This window comes from Colius striatus, chromosome 3 (assembly GCF_028858725.1).
Source record: "Colius striatus isolate bColStr4 chromosome 3, bColStr4.1.hap1, whole genome shotgun sequence".
In the NCBI taxonomy this organism is placed as follows: domain Eukaryota; kingdom Metazoa; phylum Chordata; class Aves; order Coliiformes; family Coliidae; genus Colius; species Colius striatus.
In genome coordinates this window covers 10,159,243-10,180,137 of record NC_084761.1, presented here as the reverse complement: position 1 = coordinate 10,180,137, position 20,895 = coordinate 10,159,243, and the positions used below count along the sequence as shown (strand labels likewise).

General features: G+C 43.0%; 1 protein-coding gene and 1 non-coding gene across 6 annotated transcripts in view; both read right to left on the bottom strand.

Moving 5' to 3' along the window:
- The window catches only part of POLR3E (RNA polymerase III subunit E), a 30,091-nt gene extending 9,509 nt beyond the window's left edge, over positions 1-20,582 (bottom strand). The window contains exons 1-17 of one of the 5 annotated variants that reach the window (XR_009818412.1): positions 19,378-19,514; positions 15,581-15,659; positions 14,400-14,450; positions 13,269-13,346; positions 12,020-12,135; positions 11,629-11,711; positions 10,781-10,888; positions 10,248-10,297; positions 9,840-9,959; positions 8,513-8,598; positions 7,437-7,481; positions 7,261-7,352; positions 6,400-6,520; positions 4,742-4,823; positions 2,433-2,492; positions 1,288-1,445; positions 934-998 (exon numbers count right to left, since the gene is read on the bottom strand). Coding sequence is in view for 4 of the 5 variants with exons in the window: in XM_061992270.1 (XP_061848254.1) it covers positions 934-998; positions 1,288-1,445; positions 2,433-2,492; positions 4,742-4,823; positions 6,400-6,520; positions 7,261-7,352; positions 7,437-7,481; positions 8,513-8,598; positions 9,840-9,959; positions 10,248-10,297; positions 10,781-10,888; positions 11,629-11,711; positions 12,020-12,135; positions 13,269-13,346; positions 14,400-14,450; positions 15,581-15,616 (1,351 nt within the window). In the remaining variant the exon portion in view is untranslated. Of the gene's footprint in view, positions 1-933; positions 999-1,287; positions 1,446-2,432; positions 2,493-4,741; positions 4,824-6,399; positions 6,521-7,260; positions 7,353-7,436; positions 7,482-8,512; positions 8,599-9,839; positions 9,960-10,247; positions 10,298-10,780; positions 10,889-11,628; positions 11,712-12,019; positions 12,136-13,268; positions 13,347-14,399; positions 14,451-15,580; positions 15,660-19,377; positions 19,515-20,421; positions 20,443-20,511 lie in introns of those variants that run through there. The other 4 variants (XM_061992270.1, XM_061992271.1, XM_061992272.1 and 1 more) reach the window with 4 other exon arrangements.
- Positions 20,583-20,730: 148 nt separating this feature from the next.
- TRNAL-AAG (transfer RNA leucine (anticodon AAG)) lies at positions 20,731-20,812 on the bottom strand. Its single transcript has one exon. It is a non-coding gene; the product is annotated as a tRNA-Leu (tRNA).
- Positions 20,813-20,895: the final 83 nt, after the last annotated feature.

Here is a 20,895-nt window from a genome sequence, read left to right as displayed (position 1 = left end):
GGGAGTCCTTTCCCATGCAGTGCTGTGCCTCTTCCCCTGTCCTCTCCACACCCAGCTATCCTAAGGTGAAAAGGTGTATGTTGGCAGCAGAAGAATCCACTCAGTGCCAAATGAGTGCAGTGTTTAGGGCAGATCCATGCACAGCACACATGCTGTTAACTTCTCTGCTCTTAGGCTCGCTAATCCTCTCCAAGTAACCCAATATCTAATCCTTCCAAGCAGATCAGACACAGGCTACTGAATTGGTTCATATGCTCGTTTGTCAGTTCTGCTTATACTCTTCATTGGCTCCAGTGTCTGACAATGTGTCAAATGCCTAGTTACAACTCTCTGGAATCTCAAGTTTTCACAATCTTTTAGGATTATGGAGCAGCTACTTAAATACCCTCACTGGAATCCATGGTGGAGAAGGATGTCAAAAAGAGCTTCACACCTCCTTACAGCCTCCTGCCAAACACATTCCTCATTAACATCAACCACGCCACAGACAGCCCAGTGCAAATCACGGGAAATTAAAAACCAAATCACCTCACAGACATTAACTTGCAAACTGATAGGTGAGAATTACTTGTGCACTGGCCTCATCCTCTCTTTAAGGGTTGCTTACACCCTTACACCATACAAACTGCCTTAAATGAAGTGGATAACAGAACCATCTGATTTTATACTACCAAATCACCAGTTCTCAGTGCCGAGGAATCCTCCCTGCTCAGCTACAGGATGCTACAGTAAGCTTGTGTCACCCCAACATCATCATGTTAGTACAGACCCAGATCTGTCTCAATCCAGAAGAAATTGCAAGGAAGTAGAACATATTAAACAAAACAAGACCACTCCCTGTCATGTTCAAAATAGAGAGGAACCCCAAAACATCACCCATAAATACAGGGGGACGCATGGGCTTCAAGATGCTCCAAGCACAGTTCCACTTACCTGATTGTGTCTCTTGTTTCTTTGGTGTCAAGTGCTCCTTTAAGAGATTATATACCTTTTCTAATCTGAAAGACAAAGATGAAATAGAGTAGGACAGTGTCAGTTGTTAGGCCTGCATGCAGCCGTGTCAGCTTTAGCTGTCAGCTGCAACACTCAGTTTCTCCAGGGCACCAAGGAACAGCAATGACTTGAACGATGCAGTGACCCCCCAACTCCCACCACTGCCTGGTGACTGTGAGAGGGAAGAGCCTCGAGGCAACAGAAGTGAAATTATCTATCAACATCGACAGAAACTTTCTACTAGAGAACTCTCTTGCTTTTAGCTTATTCCCCAAAGTAAAACAAGTAATTTACTTGGCCTGGATGCCCATCCATAGCATATGTTGCCTCTGAACTATGTCTGGGTGCTTCTTAACAAAGTCTTCATCATAAGGGAGCATGAACTCCCAACCTTTGTTTATTCTTGCCACAGACATGTGCTCTAGGAAGTCTTTCACATCTTCTGGGCAAAGCTAAAAGAAAAAGGAAAAGCATAAATAATATGGATGTCGATTTACAGAGGATCTATGCAGCCATGCAGCAGTGGCCATTGTTCCATGAGACAGCCAGAGTTGGGCTGATTTGGTGTATATGGGGCACCTCCATGAAGACACATCCAGCTGAGCCAGAGACACTCATCCTTCTCTGCAACACTACCACTTTCACACAATGTTAAAGCACAAAGGACTTCAGAGAGCAGGAGTGATTAATCACCTGAGAGTCAACTAGCTTCTGGCATGTTGTAGGAAGGAAAGGGAGTTTCCAAACAGATGAAAAGACTCTATTGTGAAGCATATTCTAGAATATTAATCTTATTTTAGAGCTACAGGTCAGACCTGCTGCATCTACATATGCACAGCATTTATGCAGCACTGGCCCTTAGGTTCTGAAAACAGATGGTCTGTGCACAAACTGATTTGTGTTTTATCATTTTACTGCATTTTAAAGGAATCATTTTTTGTTCCCTTTACTTCATGTTCCTCATTCATTTGCCAGTTTTAACAGAATATTCAGCTGCCTGAGTTGCTTTAAAGCTTTTATTCAGTAGTTACATCTGGCAAATGCCAACAGAAGAGTTGCTTTTTGTACCACAGCCAAAGTGGAGCAGTTTGTGTGGACAGCACCAGCCCTCATCTCCTTTGGTGCACAATCAGTCAGCTTAACTCAAACTGTCTCCAGCTTCCCACTGAGACAGATGAGAGGACGAGATGCATTCCAGTGGCTCAGCTCATTCCTGTGGAGTCATGGTAACTGTGGGACCTGTTCAAAATGTTTCTAAAACCAGTCTGTATCTGTACCTGTTCCAAGGTGGAGCCAAGCCTGGTGAGCAGCAGTGCAGAAGACACTGTGAACCTAAGAAAAGCTTGTGGCAGCCTCCCCTACTGATCTACAGATAATGCCCAACACTTGAGCAACAACTTCTGATTCAAGAAGAAGAACATTTAAAAAAAATCACTCACTTTTGTTACTGCTGCCACTTCCTTTCTCACAACCCAGCGGTCCTGTGTGAACTTCCACATCTAGGAGAGGAATAAAGGAGAAAAGGCTAGTAACTGTGTTTAGAAGTTGCTTTATTGAAGAGGTAGTAATGACCCTGTTCAATGATGTTACCAGAAAAATGAAATCCCATTTCTTTCAAGAATATGGAAGTAATTCACAACTATTCTTGGCCAGATAGTGGGAAAACACTTTCTGGTTTCTTCTGTCCTCTAATGGCCATTAACACAGTATCAAAAGCTTCAGGAGTCCATGGTATGTCTTGGTGAACCTATGTCTACAAAAGCCATTAAGAATCTCTTGAACTCAAGCTCCACTTAGCTGCCAAAAAAACCCAAAAGATCCACTGATAACTGTTGCCTTTCTGCAATACACAGAACCCTAAAAAGTGCCTGTTCCCTTCTTCAGTGCAGACCAAAGCCACTTACAGTTAGGCCAAGATGGTCTCTCACTCATACACTTATCTCCAGCTAAAGGAAAAGCTGGGTGCTCTGCAGAGCAACTCCCAGACTCTTCCTAACATTCTGAGAGGCAGATGCTGAGAGAGTGCTACCAGGATGCATGAGGGCTTGGAAAGAACAGTGTCTGAACATGGCCTTCAGTTTCTTCCTGTCTCTTTTTAAACAGGCTCTTTTAGTCTGTGTGTATTAATAATGTGGTGAAGAATCCAACTTCTCTCTGATTCAGTTTCTTCCTGCCCACAAACACAAAACCACCACGCTCACTTTAGGACACTGTTTTAAAACACAAGCAGCTGCTGTCCAAAGGATCTAGGTCTATCATCTCTCCCTGCACGCAACTCTGAGGCAGCCATTTCTCATTAGGGCCTTTACCCTCAACTAGAGCTACTGCTACTCATGTCCTTGGAATTTATTATGTAAGAATCTGAGAACCAGAAGCTTTCATAAAAGATACAGACCACTTCTTCTTCCCAAAGTACAGCATTGAATGGGCAAGCACTAAAAGACACTATTGGCTAGAAATACTTTTTTAACCCTATTAATTACTTTACACAAACATATAAAAGGAAATAGAGTTCACTTCTTAAGCTATAACACATTTTCTCCACAGATGCAATAGAGCATTACATAGTATTTCTGAGCCTTATGACCAGACACTTTGTCTGAAAGCCAGAAATATCGATGCTTTCTATCATTTTAACTTTTTTCCTGTTGTAGAGCTGATCAGCAAACTACTTGCCTTTAAGATCAACACAGATCCATTTCTCATGCAAGGCATATTTGACATAAATCAAATGAAAATCATTTATCTCTACATCTTAATCAGTAAAACACCACCACTTAACTGAGCAAAATTATTTCCAGTGCCTAGAACTTTGTGCATGACATGTCACCTAACTGGCTGTGTCCTAGAGACTTATGTCACTGGGTCACACCTCAATCCAGGTCTCCATATGGCAGTGTCTTGGACAGACATCAAGACACTTGTTCAAGTCAGTTTCAATCACTGTCAGTTTTACCTTTCACTAGTACTGTATTGCTCTGAAAGGCTCTGTACAGCACGGCCCTACTCAGAGCTAAGTCTCGTGAACAAACTTTTCAACCAAGTGGAGCAGTCAGGTCTAACTGAAAAAAGGACAGCAATGCCATCATCAGCTTCTTTCTGATGGGCACAAACCATTAACTGAATATGAACTTGGTAACCACTTAGGAACTTAATTCTTTCCATGGCAGGGGAAAATAAACACAATGCAGAGGTTGTTCCTCTTTGCTGTGGTTACGTGTGTGTTTACAAGACCTGCATTCATTTCGACTTCCAAGTGCAGCTGCTGCTCACAAAAGGTGCCTGGGAACAAAGTCCTTTCACTGATTAGCAGCTCTGGGGAGTAAAGTCCTTTCTAAAGATCAACAGTGCATGCTCAGGGAGCACAAGGCTTACCCACACTGCCCTCCTGAGACCTCAACAGTCCGGAGCCCACGGAAATGTATCTGGAGAAACAAGCACTTTATTATCCAGCCCTGGCTTTTCTGTAAGCCCTGCACTGTGAGAGCTATGTGATAGTGGCTCTACAGCATGTATTACAAAGGGATGAATACTGTTAATGACAGATGATCTGAACCTGTGAGACAGCCACAATGTCAATCTCCACCAACACTCCCACAACAGACTCGTAACAACATCTTCAGGATCGAAGTACAAATACTTTCTTTGGAGGAAACACCTGACTGCAGTACAGCAGCAGAGTCTTGCAATGTTGTGGCCTCTCGGGCAAACTTCACCTGTGTTTTCCCTTAAAAACTTTTATACTTACAACAAAGTCTCTCCCTCTACAGAGCACCTCTGCAGGGACTCCACTATGTGGACTAGAAGTATCTTTTGGGTAGAGGACATCACTGTTAATTAAAAAGGAAAACAGATTAGTTACTAAGTACTCCAGAAAAATAGCATTGAAGATTACCATAACAAACATGTCCTCCCTGTCCTGCAGTTAAATTATACCTTTATTCAAAGCATGGTTTTCATTAAAGGAATTAATATTGGTGTAATTACATCACTTCAATTAAATAGTGCAAAAAAGCTTACACCAGCAAAGGATAACCTTGTGGCTAACAGATGCATGCAACACAGGTACAAGCACTGCTTTGTTCTTGCAAAGTCTATCCTCCCTTGGCTTGGTGTAAACAAGGCCAGAGTAAGGCTAAGAAATGCTTAGGCTAAGCTGGTAGGCAGCCTTGAAGGGAGCACTTAGCCAAAATGCTGATGTATGGGCATAAGGGGGTTTTATTTCCTTCCCAGCAATCAAGAGCTTAAGATAACACTATTACAACATGTCTTGGTCAAATCAAACAGCCCTGCAACCAGCATTACCCTGTGCCCTTGTCTCCTTGCAAGAGCAACTGGATGACATTTGTTAGCACCTCCCTAAAGTCTCAAGGCAACCCAGGCTCACAGTCTTGATCCTACCCAGGCCAAAGAAATGAGTCCCCTCTCCATTTAAAGCTCTGGTGTGTGAATTGTGCTGCATTGTGCTCAACCATTCCACACACATCACTGCTACTAGAGATACACACATCCTCCTCAGAGTAGTAGCAAAGAATCAGCTATAACACAAAAATAATCTAATGCTAATATATACTGTGTTTTAACTTGCTTTCAGCTTCCTTCTGGAATGGCTGGAGAGTCAGCAGGGATTGCTGTAAAAGCTATTCACGTTGCTAATACAAGCCTGGATCACAACAGCTGAAACACATCCTGCTAACAGACTTGGACTGATAGCTGGTGCCATTCATCTTAACAGAGAGCTATTCCAGAGACTGTAATTTTCCACATACAGTGCTCCACCCAGGTAAAAAAAAACCCAACATACTGCACTTTAGATTTCAATTCCCAGTGGTATGCTTTGTCCTAATAAACAGGGGGACACAGAATCTGTTTCATGTGGAACACTCGGTACCTCACAAGATTTATTAAGTGGGTAATGCTTCTAGAGGATAGCTTTCAGCTCACAAAAGCAGCATCCACTGATGAACAGCAAACTGACAGCACAAAGATCTTTCTTTTGACTGATTTTAGCTAGGAGATACTATAGCTGACATAAGTTTAATTTCCTGTGTTAGTATTTGACACCAATCTCTGGAGGAATTCAGAACAGTCCTCTCACAAAAGAACATGAGTGAAGACAGCATCAAAAACCCGACTTAACTCAAATGCAAATATAGATTACATCACTGCTCAGACTTCATTTTAGCAGGGCTAGGTACTAAGGTATTATTCTTTACCACCAACTCTTTACATTTTGAATATTTGACTGGACTAAAAAGCATCAAGCATTAAAGCAAGATTTTATAGTACTATGAGTTAAGAATATGGCTACTTTGGGACACAAGAAAGATGAGTATATAAAATCCATTGTTCTGGTCCTCTCCCTAAAGCAGAAAAGCGAGCCCCAGTAACAAAGACGAGCCATACCTCTTCACCACCCAGTTTCCCTGAACCAGCATTGCCACCTGCTGTATGCAGCGGAGAACTGCCGTAGAGTCGGTCCCAGAGCCCAGCAAGCTCATCAGATTTGCAAACGGCATGACCTTCACTGAGAGGCAAAACACACAGCAGATAAAGGGTTTCTTCAATGCATGTGATATAGACACAGATTTAGAAACCTAGGACACTAGGATTTATGCTGTATTTCATGGTCAAAGATTCATCCTTAGAAAAAGCTCCAAATGTAAGTTCTAAGTGCACCCCTGCACTACAGTCATCACCTGTTTTCAAACTATCTGCTAGTGCTGCATCAAAGTTGATTAACTTAACTGGTCCCAAATTAATGTATTAATAAAACAAAACCTGTACTTTTGGCAATATTTGTAAACAGAGAGATATCTGACATGACACAAAGCTCCTGAGGCAAAGTCCTCAGGATTTGCTCTCATCAGACAGTAACTCTGAAGAGCCAAAATAAAATCCCTAGATGACACTCATGAAGTGTGTATTACTGAAAACTTCCTAGAAAATGCCAAAGTGCAGCTTGTTGCATTAACCTTCAACTCATGACTCATCCTCAGATCCCACAGTCCAGGAGACACCAGCTGAAACAGATGTATTCTAACAGAATGATAGTAATTACTCTAAGAGTAAGTTGACTGCAAACATAGAGATCAGCAGCAAGACCTGCTGTTACTGCTCTGCACACAAGGTCTTCTTAAGGAAGAGGGTTGGGATTTGGATTCTTTACAGAATTAGAGGGGGTGGGATGACAGAACTGGTACCACTAGCAAAGGCATTTTATCTGAGGAAATTACAAGTCACAAAAGTATTACAAAAGCTACAAACCATTCTTCATCAGGATCTTAATCTGGTCAGCAAGGGGCAAAGTTCTCAGCTGGGCCATAGAAAGCACATTGCTTGGAGCCACTGGTTTGTCACTGCAGATAAACAAGCAGATTTGCAGCTCATGAAAAAGACCATCCAGCCAATAAGGACTTTGAACATTCTGTAAAAACACTTACTTCTCTTCCTCTACACTTGGAGGCATCAGCATCATTAAATATTCACTAGAAGAAAAGAAAACACATCCTTAAAATGCTTGTCTTGGGACTTCCCAGGCCTAAGTACAGTTCTTTCTTGCTTAGAGCAATCCTACTGGTGTGAATCTACAAAACAAACATTAGCCTGAAAAGAGAGCTCTCCTCTTTCCTCTCCATCTTCCTCTGCAAACTCAGTACCAATAAAAGCTACTGACACTCATCTGCCCAAAGAGAAGTTACTAAATAAACAGAAGTTCAAATAACAGCTTTTCAGTACAGAAGTGGTGTCCAAACAGAGGAACTGCAGCAGTAAACACATTAAACACAGGTGCTCCAGAACTGTAGTAAGAGGAGTCACGTGAAGTCCTGCAGCCAAGCAGAACTGCAACATGTGAAGGCCAGCAACATGCCAGCAACAACCCATGGAATTGCCAGTGGCTGCGAGGAAAGAATGGGATCCAGGAGATTTCTCAGAACACCTGGTACTGTTCCACTGAGATGTTAAATGTTACAGAAAAACACACACCATTAAACAGAGTCTGGCACTTTCCTTTTACTTGGGCCATGGTTACACAGGATTGAAACAAAGCATTAGTATTCACTGCATCATGGGAAGATTCCTGTATAGCTGCAGTCACCAAGAAACAAACCCAAACTTCATGTAGTTGCATGTGTCTCAGATCACAAAAGAAAGTTTCATAGGATTTGCTAACAACAGAATCTAGCAGCTTCACAGCTAAAGTTTAAAGAGAAGGAGCTTTTGTTTTACCTTTCCTTTTACAGTATTCACAGTCCCAATACTGCAGGGTTGTGAAAATGTCCAAGAGGCTACAACCCCAAGCGAAAACAACTAGTTTTAGCCTCGGAGTACAGGAAAACAAAGAAAGCAACCTGAGTAAGCTGAAGGCTAGTTTGTTAATGGGTTTTTTAAACAATTCCATTTTTATCACGGACAGAATTATCAAAGAGCAGACTTCTAAAGAACATACATGCTTATTACTCTGAAAGCAATCCCAACAAACTACTGTAATTTCTGTAGGAAACCATCAAACCATTACCTGGGAGATTTAATTAACTCTGTGTTTTCAGCAAGGCCGTGACCTTGACTAAATAAATACTGGCGCTCATGTTCAGAACGGCTGTCCTGGATACACAGAAAGAAACAAAAGTCACTACCACACACTGAAAACACACAAAACACCAGAGCTGGATTCCTCATTCCAATCTCTCATCACCCTGTCATTACTGCACCATTCAAGCATTCCACCTCACTAACTCATGTTCTGCTTTCACTTTCTTGAACGATGTCTGCATGACGTGGGAACATTTCTGTTGCTATGACTTTGAAATCTCCTGACAAATACACATGTGGGTCAGACAAACAGCTTTTCTGACACTCAGCTGACTGGATTTTCCAAGCCTTTAACAAAGTCCAGCTCATAATCCAAGACATGAATGACTTCTGTACTCAGATTCCCCTTTTTATGTTTGTCCAGCTCTCAGTTTTAAACCTTTTCCAGTGTAGCAGGGCACTCTGCGTAGTGAAAAGATATAAGCTGAGGGAAGTCACCGTCTTTAGTGGTGAAAGCTGTCACAGATCAGCCTGACTGCAAGAATAACTGCAGAGGTAAGAAAATACCTGAGCTAGTGGGCTGTGAAAGAGAGGTCTCTGAGATAACATTGTTGCTAGACACCAGATGTTTCTGCTAAGCTCTGCTGAGATGTAAATTCAGCAACAGATGACTGACAGTCAATCACTTTAATCTATAAAAACCCAGACCCTTTTCTGAGGGGGATTCCTACATAGTCTTCCTTGGAATATGTTTGGAAATTCCTCCCTTGAGCAGGGACGCCCTCAAGGTTTCCCTCTGGAGCTGAGTGAAAGACAATCACCTGCTGTCATCAATACAGGTAAGGAACATAATTCCATATGAAATAAGTAATCTCTACAAAATAAGTAATCATTAAGCCAGCTTTGAACTGTTAATTCAATTAATAAGAAGTAGTAGCTACAGCACTGTGTAGTAAATGTTCCTCTAAGCCACTGCCTACTTAAAGAGAAAACCTCTATTTCTATCCTGATTGAGACTATATATAAAACATATTTCCAATTCCAATCAGATCATTATTGTGGAAAAACAACACTCTGTTTTGCTGCATTTTCTGAGTTTGCCATCCTTACTCTGAGGGTGAAGGAGACCCCAAAGCATTACCCAGTGGAAGAGGTGCAGAGCACTGTAGGGTCTGTTCAAATCTACAGACCTACTTTTCTTCACTATCTTTTGACGATTCCCTGACTCCCACAGGCCCAGATTTAAAAGTACTTCTACATTTGGCTGAGCCTTCAGGCCCAGGCAGCCTCCTCAGCAGCCAGCACACACCTACCTTCAAGCCATAATAATGCAGGTGAACCCAGTGCTCTTCTGCTTGTCTTTTCTGCAGGAACTCATAGGACTGAACACGGCGTTGGCGAGCTTGTTCAGTCTCAGGGCGGGAGAATCTTACCTAGAACATTTGGGCATCATTAAATACAGACAGGAAACCTTTGAAACAAACCACCTGCAGTAGTTGATTGGTACCTAAGTAACAGAAACTAGGGGCTGCAGCTCAAATGAATCACCGTTGGCTGTCATTGCCAACAAGGACAAGGGCAAGTCCATCTTGCTTCCCCCCTCCCAAGCCCAGGATCACCAGGACTAGCTGAAGTTTCCTGTCCCTTTATCTGGCTGTGAATTATTAAGATTTCTTGTGAACTGTTGCCTAAACTATCATAGAAAGGAAATGTGGACATACAGTAATTTGCTTAACATCATCTTCAGCTTCATCCTGGGATGAATCACCACCTGCCAAAAAACACAACAGAATAAACACATCACTGTAGTAAGAGTCAACAGCAATCTGTAACTGATTTGGGCTCATGCAGGAAGAAAGCTGTGCAAGAAACTCCATAACCATGGGTTCAATCCCAAACTTGCCAAACTATGCAGAGTATGACAATACCACACTGCTTCTGTGGTAGGAGATCCTGCTCCCATGAGCTTTGCAGAGCAATTTTTCAGTGGCAGTGGTGACATACTCCCTACTGCTGCCTTTTGACACTGCCCACCACATCCCATCCCTCTGCCAAGCCCCCACACTGTGCCCACAAAAGCATTTATGCAGCTACACTGAAAATAAGACCAGCAAAGCAATCTGAGAAATGGCTTTATGATCAGTAAGTTGCTACAATAAAGATCTTTTAAATATAGTGACTCTTATCAATAAAATTATAGAGAGAGCTTGTATCTCACCTCCCAAAAAGAGAACACAATTCATGGAGCATTTACCTTCATTAGCAGCTTCTCTTTCTCGGTGTTTTGCATCAGCCTTGTCCAAGTAGGTGAAGCTTGGCCTCAGCTGAAGAATTCCATGTAGTGGAGTCAAGTGAAGTTCACCTGAAAAAGAGAATTAATGTTGGTTAAAATTCGTTTACCTACTGCACAAGGACAGCACTTTTCATTATCTCTCTATCTCTGTAAAAGCACAGCTTCAATTGAACATAAATATTTAATACAGTAAAACAAGAAATTGAAGTGAAAAATCAATCCAGTGCTCAGGATTTCAGAGACGTATGAAAGACCAAGACTTATCTCTCTAACTTCCCTCTTTGTGTTGAAAATAGATCTTGTAGCGAGCCACATTCTGGCTCAGACCTGACCTACAGAACAGGAGACCTCTAGTAAAATAGTCATCACTGAAAACAATCTACATATTTTCATCATATTTTTGATCATCAGATCAAAACCCTGTGATGACATTAGGAGACCAGAGAGCGGCAAAAAACGTTGACTTGGAAAATGAAACAGATCTAATTAGATGGAGCTAGTAATACAAATAATAATGACAAATAATGACAATAATGACAATTTATGCTACCAACACGTCTCATTCCAGGGCCTCATGAACTATTAAAATCCTGGAGGCATCTACAAGCCCAGAGTGTTCTTACGTAACATTTACAGTTTTGCTAGACCTTCTCAGGGACTCTGCAGACATTGATATCAAATAATTTTCCCTTATTTCAAGATCCATCAGTCAATTAAAACCTAGGCTGAAAAAAAGAAGAAACAGGTCTTATTTTAACCCTGGAATGAGTGTGTTTCACTGATGTGGGAAGTAAGCAAAAGAAGAATACCTTTTTTATAAACAGCAGCTGCATAGCGGGAAACGTTACTCGCAGCTTGGGATGAGCAGAAAGTTTGCTTGTCCATCAGCTTCCTGCAGAGAGATGAATGCTGTGAGATTGTGTTCCACTGGCAATGTGGCATACAGATGATATAGGTCTGAAATCACCAATTCTCAAAATGGAATATCAACACCAACACATACAGTCATCTTTCTGAAATTCAGAATTCATGAAGCACACCAGAACATGTAGGTAGCTTACAAGAATACCTGCTAAATAACATACTCAGAGCAACCCCTGAGACCATACAGCCATTTGATCTCACCTTTCCCTGAAGGCCTAGTGGACACAAATATATCTAAGCTCACAACAATGAAATGAAGGCAAAAAGGGCACCTACGAGGAATAGGTACTTGTTTCATCTGTACACGTGCCATCGACATTGAGAGCAATCTGTTCTCCCTTGCTGCGACAGTAGTTTGGATTCAAAGTATCAATGGCCATTTCAAGTTCAACCTAAATAATACAAAAGGAAAGACAGCTAATTACCATGGCAGAACTCCCAACACGGCATTTAAAATTCAGTCTCACACTTGGTAACATTTCCACAGGTTTACAGCAAATTTACATACACGAACAACGTGACTCAAATCCACAGGGCAGCTCTCCTGCATAAAGCTGAGCAAATAGGTGTTTTTGTAGGATTAGGACATTTAAACAATAGAGATATACAAACTGCCATGCAAATGAAAGGCAGCAGAGAAACCAGAGCTCTTTAGGTAGTCTAGAAACACACCTTCACTTTGTTGGATGCTTTCCACTACATGATCAGTCTAGTTTACTTATCGAGTGCATGAGCAATGTCTTTCAAGGCTCCACACTACTGAGGATTCATTCAGAATCTCTCAGACTTAAGGTATGTTTCCTTCTAGTTTGGGTACCAAGCAGTGTGAAGTAACTATGTCCTCTTCAGAAGCAATGGAAAATGTTTGTTAATTTTAATGGAAGACTTCCTGAACACAACACACATCCTAACTCCAAAGTTCACACAAGCGCTCTCCTTAAATCATTCCCCGGAACAAGAAAACCCCAGTATCACTGATACCTATTTCTCCTTTTTTAAAGTAAGGCTTTTTAAAATCACAGCCACAGTTTAGGGATGCATTTGCAGTCAAGGGCAATCATTCTGGCTTTGGCTATACTTTCACTACCTACACAATCCCACTGATTTCAAAAGGATGGCTTAAAATTCCCAGGCAAGAGAGCAATCAAGACCCCACTGACACAGAAAGGCAGTGATTGCCTCCAAAGCTCACTCCTTTTCTGCATATTGTAAAGACCTTTTAAATCAAGCTGTATTAACACAACACTTACAGACTGAATTAAGATTGGTAACTATGTTTCCCTGAGTGACTCTATTTAACATGGAAAGCGTGGCTTTCCCAGCATGACTTGAATTCCTCCCTTCATAAATTACTTATTCTAAACTCTACAGACACAATGAAAGACTCCTCCATACCTCCAAGCACAGAGATCTGGTCCTGCAAATAGCTGCATAGTCAGAACAGCTTAATAGCACAATGTGCTTTTAAGTAGATTCTGTACAACATAAACCAGCTTTTACAGATGGGACTTAAGTGATGACCAACCTTTTGCTGCTTTGGTTTTATCTTCGCTGATAAATGTGTAACATCATCATATGTCATGGAAGCTGGACGAATGGGATACTGGAAAACAAATCCATTTCATAAAGATTGAAGAACTCCACTGAAAGAATATCTTCCCAGTCCCCTCACATGTAGATTCACTTACCAGATGGACACAAGACATCAGGAAAAGAAACTACTTGACTGATTCGTGAGTCATCAGGGGATTTGGGAGTATGACTTAGAAAACCTGTTCTTTCCCCCTCAGTCCCTTGCTTCTGCCACTGCACAACATGCTTTCCTGCTCTCACACCCCACAATAAACTAACATGGGAAAATGGTGCCACACATTAGTCCATCAGAGAAAGATAGTGTCAGAAGCAATAAAAACCACGTCCCTCAGCATTGTCTCTCTGGAGAGTTATTACCTAAAAGTTAAATATTTGTGTGTTTATACCATTAGTGTTAGCTTACTGCAGCCAGTCAGAACACCAGCCCCAGGTTTAGCCACACTGGCTTCTCTTCTGAACCATCTGGGAATGCTAAGAGGACAGTGTGGCATACAAAGGAAATCTTCCAGCCATAGCAGAGTCCTGCTCAGTGTTGCCATTTCTCCAGAACATTCACAGGCCTCATCACTAATCAATTCTCAGTCCTGAGATTGAGAATTTCACAAGGAGAAAATGATTAGAGGAATTCAGTGGCAGAATGGAAAATAGACCTGTACTCCCACTTCAATCACTAGTTACTTTTCTCTCTGCAGCATAAGGGGGCTCTTCTGATGACTTGCACTAACATATGAATACTGATGTCTTAAATAGTGCCAGTCCTAAAGAAGCATTTGCTTAGTAAAGATGGCAGAAAAGACTGCAAATTGATCCAAACCATGATAAAAAGACATCATCATGTAAAAGCACTCCCTTAGGGTGGTTAAAGGGAGTGGTTTAATGACGAGTCTGTGCCACAAATGACCGCTTCTCTCTGGCCAATGATTTAATAGTGTGTGTTTCAACTGATTAGGACCCAAACAGGGTTGCCTATAAACAAGATCCTGGTATGCTGAAGCAGTAAAGAAAGTTACTGTGATCTAAATTTATTTTAAACAAACTACTGCATAAAAGTTAACTGAAATACCTGAAACAGATACAGCTTCTCCAGCAGACTTCTGGCCAGGAACACGTCAATCTAAAAAGCAAAGCACACAACTGTCATCAGATGCCAGCTGTAATTGATGGAATCTCGGGAAAAAAAGTACCATCCCTAGAGTTCAAACACTGTCAATTTTAGCTTTCCATTACAAGCTGCAACATAAAACACATTCGTGACTCTCTTGTCAAAGGTCTGCTCTCTGCTGATTTTGACATGAAATTCTGCAGCTGGCCTTTTCAAAGCAAACAAACAAACCAACCCCATTATGCTGAGGCAGCAAACAGTGGCTCTAGTTGTGTTTTTTCTCCCTAAGAAAACTTTTCAAACAAATCTGAAATGCAAGGTTGTTTGGTTTTGTTTTTTCTGAGGGGCTGAAGTGAATCTGTTATCACAATTTCAGAAAGAGGAGGAAGTTGTCTCTCTGGCAGTAGGACTGAAAGTTAACTTCATTATTAGTATTTTGCCACAAATGTTTTCTAGGCCAGACAAGAGACACATCTCAAAGCTGATTCAATATTAGTCTTTTGCCACCAGCAACAAAAATCCACAGTTGTTTAATGAATATGGTATATGGAAACTGCCATTTTAGACACCTTCAGATATACTCTTGACAATTCCCACTTCTTTTCTCATGGCTTTTCTCCTTCTTATGAGCCTGCCTGCCCTTGTACTTCTGATGTGTAAATTCAGACAGTGAACAGGACGCTGTGGCTACTCTTTGGGACGCTGCACTCCTTTAATTAAGTCCAGAATCAGAACAAAATTGCTTGTTTTAGCAGAAGGTATGAAACCTTTTAGCTTCATATTTCAGATATCAATGCATCAAAGTCATTCCAATTTCTCACAGCTCTCAGAGACACACAATAGAGTCACTGGAAACCCATGGGGGTATAAGCAAGTTCCCCATTTGACAAGGAAAGATTGCAAAGGGTGAAAAACCTGAGGTTAATCTGCCAACATGGATACCACTATTTTAGCAAAACAGATAACATAAGCCCTATACCTGGCCCACACAACATTTCCTTGCACACAGTAAGCAATTGCTTGTAAGACAACCACTGATGTTGGTGATACCTTGTTTCAGCAATGTTAGAACACTGGGAACTATAATAAACAAATAAAAAAGTGCCTTATGTACAATCACTGCTGCTGCAATGCACTTTTACCTCTTGTATAATTGGATCATCTTCTTCATTTGCCATGCTAGGATACAAGGCTTTTTCTTGGCTTATTCCTTGGCACAATCTGAAAGAAAACAGAAATGTTGATGAGTCATTATATCTGTGCCACATATCTCATGTAGCCTAGAGTATTTGTTCAGGTTAACTTGTTCCTTTCAGTGGTAATCTGTTTAGTCTGATTTTGGAAGGAATGTATGTGTTTGCACAATCAGGTCCCTAATTTAAGAGACAAGTAAACTTCTCAAAAATAGGTATGTTCTGATCACTTTTCTAAAAGCCAGTAGTTATGTAAGAAAGACAGCACTAAATCAGTGCTCTATGGAAGGTAAGGTAGGACAACTGTGTACCTACAACACACAGGTAGCAGTGGGTTTTCCATCCAGAACATCTAGAGTTCAGTCAGCATGTCTGAGCTCTGAAGCTGCCACTGCAGTCACCACTGTCACTAAGGACAGTTCACTAGTTTCCCTGCTCAGAAAAATCCCTTGAAAGCAGATAATGGAGAATAAAAAGAGCTGGGAGAAGAAAAAAAGCCTGTGTAAACCCTGCACTTGGGACCAGACAATATTCCCATCTGTGAATGTGCTGACCTTGATTTCATCTACCTGACATGTTGCAGCCCTCTCTCCTGACCTAACACTCTTTAGACTGTACTGCTAAATGAGAGCTTCAAAATACCTTCCTCAGCCTCTCCTGGAGTTCTTTGAAATCATCAGAAGAATAGATTTTACTTTATAACAACACCAGCTCCAGAGAAAATAAGACTTTGATATTAACTGGGGACTGGAACAGAGTCTCTAGAACAGAGTCATGTTCAGTCCAGTGCTGGAGTCAGTGTCATGCCTGGTTCAGACCTTTGAATAAAAAATGATCCCTCAGCAAAGCAACAGTTTTTTTTCCTGCTGAAATCAAACAAAAAGGATTTACAAATTATTTGGGATGCCACTGCAACAATGTTAATCAGTCCAGATCATATAAGACTGTTAAATCAGCCAGTACTGGTCAAAATAGGCATTAAAAACCCCATCTCTGTCAAACTGACCACAGAAAGTTTTAACAATAAAGATGATTAGAAATAAGATCTATGTTTAGGAACTCTCCCTCAATGTATCTACTCTTCAGTGCCAGTTTGCTTCTTTGCTGGATCCCCTACAGAGAAAGAAAAAAAGAAAGAGCCAGCATCCAGAATAAGCTGTCAAGAGAGATGCTGTGGAAGAAGGAAGACAGCATCCATGCTACATCCATGGTGGTATTCTTTTTCAAATACACAAACCACCACATGACTTAAGCAGCTCAGTGTATTTCAACAGACATGCTGGCTTCTCAAAACATCACATTAATATACACACAGTTATCTAAGAAACCTTTCAGAGAGTCTGGTGGGCATTCTGGATGAGTGTTATTAGCACCACTGATGTCAGATTCTTCCTCACAGAACCCACATAGACCATCCCTCAACGTTCAATACTATACTTCACATAACCATAATTTGGACTTTGAGTTGAGTGATGAATGATGGGACAATTGCAAGCAGAGGGTTAAAAGTATTTTAAAGTGCCAGTACTCATTAATCCATTGTGCAGACACCTGTGAGCAGGAGGCCTTTGAAATCAGCCTGAGAAGCAGCCAAGGGAGGAGCTTTAAGGGAGCCTTAAGGCTGTAAAACAGTTATGTCTTGGCTATAGACCACTGGACTGAGCAAACAACTGCAAAACAGCTTCAGCAAGGCCACAGTGCCCAAAGCAAGATAATTGCTTTAGTAACCATGAAATTATTATTACAGTTACCACCCATTTGACACCTCTAAGCATGATAATGAGCTAAAAGGAGTACATGCTAAACACAGTGACTATGTTCTTCTCCACCCAAACCATGTTGAACACCCCTTGGCACTGCATGTGGAAGGGGGTTCACTCTCTGTCAGGTACCTAAGGAGTGCTCCTCCATCCCTTGGGGTGGGTGTGTGATGAGGAATGAGCCCCCATGCACCCAGTACCCCGTAAAGGAACATTGCTCCCCAATACTGAACTGACTGTTACAGAGTTTCTTCTGAACCCCTTCTCAGTAACACCTGCACAAGCAAATTTCCACTCAGGCAACACCCCTGGTTTATTTACACTTTTTTGCCATTACATCTAGATATGTGATTCCATAATCTTCACTTATAGGTTCTCCATTACTAAAAAGGTGCCCCTCCCAGTACTGAACTGGAACTTCCCACTTTACTGGCTCTTTCCACCACACAGATGAATTTTGTAAGTTGCCACTTAATTATATTTCATATTAGAAAGAATTTTGTAGAAACACAACTCCTTCATGCTAAAAAGACAGCATCCTAACTACAGGCTGGGGCTGTTACTGCCCAGCCCTCTGTGATACCTGATTGATACCAGAGCATTTTCTGCAATCAGGCACTCAGTTCTTCCCAGAAACACAAGCATTAATATGTTCTTTTAAAGACATGAGGTTTGTCAGTTCCATTTTTCCTTTCCCTGTTCACATCCCCTGGGTGGCCTGACACAGTGGGCTCAGTCTGATAGCTCTGCATGAAATGGAGCAACGGCAGTTTTTATTCAGAGCAGAGACGATGATGGGAGGAGCAGAATATGTGTGAGAAGATGTAATAACACCCAGAAGGTTGAAGACTGGGGTCCAAATCCTCCTTCCTCATCCTCCCAAGAGGACTGGGAACCACTCTTCCCTTCTTGACATCCCGAGTGAGAATCATGTTCTCTCCCTTCTGAAAATGCTATTCCACTCCCTGGGCTAAGGAAAGAGAAACTTAGCCTGAAGGACTTGGTCTCTGGTCTCTCACCTAATGCTGTTCATGAAATGATACAAAGATCTCTTTGTGAATCCAGCTGTCAGTACTCAAGGAAAATGTTGTATTAGAGAGATTACGCTTTTTTCTTATTCATTTAAAGATAAAGCATGACTACAGTTCCTTTTATTGGAGAGTCAGAATGGCAGGTCTATAAATAGGAGGCAGTGTGTCCCAGCACAATTTATAACACTCATGCAACTTGAACGAACCTTCTGAATCAGAATGCAGCTTTCACTGAAGGCATGAAGATGCAATCCTACACCTACTCTCTCTATATATGTATATGTATACCTATACAGTGGTGTTCATTTCTACATTTGTTATCCATCTATATATGTATTTGACACCACAAGAGTCATAGAATGGAACTGACACTAGTGGTCAGTGGTTTCACATTTCCTTTTGGCAGAATTGTTTTCTTTTAAAAGGGATTTTCTTTTAAGATGCAAATTAAAACAGTGCAGGTTATTAGTATGAATCATGAAACTTTAGAGCAGCTGCAGGAGGGCAAGAGAATAAATGCTAGGACCAATGAATCTGCTCATTAACTGCCCATAACATCATCAATTTAAAACAAATGAAGAAAAATATCGTGGTTAAAGAGCTACAAAATTCACTGATCATGCAACTGAATTCAAACAACTCCAAGTTTGAGCTTAGAAGGTCAGCTGGGTGCTACAGCTATCTTTTAACTTTTATTACCAAAGACTTGAATAAAACTGTAGGAATGAAAATTGCAAATCATATCACACACAGACTTTTAGCCAGGCCTGCAAGAAATGATGCAACACTTCATCAATATCTGAATTTGTCAGTGATAATGGACCCCCAAAGTACCAACACTGAAACACATATAATTACATAGCACAGGAAAGGCCAGGAAACTCCTGCATCAGTGCCTTAGAGTATAGCTAGTGAACCAGCAAAGTGGGAATCGTGTCACCTCCCAAATCATTACCATAATTTCCTTTGGCACCTGACCCCCTTCTGCAGAGGGTCTCTGAGTCCAGCCCGAGCAGTCATCCTCTATCTCAGTGTGGCCCATGGTATACAGTAAAATGGAAGCTGCAAAAAAAGCTGCAGCACCTTCTAAATGTTCATGATAATTACACTTTTGACCCAATTATTTGCTTAATTTTCTCCTTGCTTTTCTCATCTGCAAGCAGCTTTGCACAGTCATGTTCTGGCAGAGAACTCAAAGGCTCCTGTGCGCAAGGACCTCTCTTTGGAGGAGAAATGAAGTGGGATTTAAGAGATTACACATTAAGCATGAACCCTTCTTTAACACGTCAACATTTATGTAGTGAAGGGCTAGGCCTGCTCTGCCGGGGACAGGGATTGAGCTGCTGTGTGTAACTCTCACAGGGGCAGCTCCGGATGGTGGCAGGTTGCGGTGCCCAGCCCCATCTTCCACGCAGGCAGTGGCTCCCCAGCGCTCCCCGCTGACAACGGCCTCTTCATTTCTGGCAACTTCCGAGCCTACTTTCTCCTGACACAGCACAGGGGGAGCGCAAGGAAGGGGGACCCGAAGAGGGAGACCACGGCCAACTCCCCAAACCCGCACATAAGGCGGGGATGAAGCAATCCCAGCCGGGGGAGAAGAAGAGCACGGGAGCCTCGTTCCTCAGTGGGACTAGGCGCTGCCACAGTCTCCGCAGAGCCGATGCTCGGGCAGGGGCAGGCATTTTCCGTCGTGTGAGCTGTCCCCTTTCAGGGCGGGAGGCGCAGAGCTGCCGGCCCTGTGGGAAGGACCCGGGGCCGGCCGGCGCCGCCGTTGCGCTGACCAGGAGGGTCGGCCGGCACACCCCGGCCCGCCGGAGAGGGGAGCCGAGGGGCCGCAGCCTGTGACCGGCCCCCCACCCGCTTCCTTCAACGGGCCCCGACCCGCACCGGTTCCTGTCACGGCCCCACCCGAACGGCTGAGGCCCCGCGCCCGCGGCACCCGCTGCGGTGCCCTCCAGAGTCTGGTCTCCACCGCCCTCCCCGGACAAGCAAAGCCCACCTCAGCCCAGGAGCCGCTCCCGCCCCTCCGCCGCCCCGCAGGGTCCCCGGCGCCCACGCGAGCAGCAAAAGCAGAGCCGCAATCACGTACGAGGCGGAGGGCCGGCGCGGGCAGCGGGGCCGCCGGCTCCCCGGTGGCGGTGCGCGGCGCGGCGGGCGGCGCTCAGGCAGCGGCCATGTTGGTGTCACTCCGGCCGGCACGTGGGGACGCGGCCCTCCTCCTACCCACAATGCTCTCCCGGGCTGCTCCCGCGGCCGCCAGGCGGCGCTGCAGCAGCGGCGCACCGCAAGGGGGGAAAAAAGAGCTCGCTGGCAGCGGTGGGATTCGAACCCACGCCCCCGAAGAGACTGGAGCCTTAATCCAGCGCCTTAGACCGCTCGGCCACGCTACCGCCGTGACAACGCTGTTTTCGCCGTCCGTCTTTCTCCAGACGTGCCTTTTACTCGCCTTCCTTCTCCGTCAGCCCCCCACGTC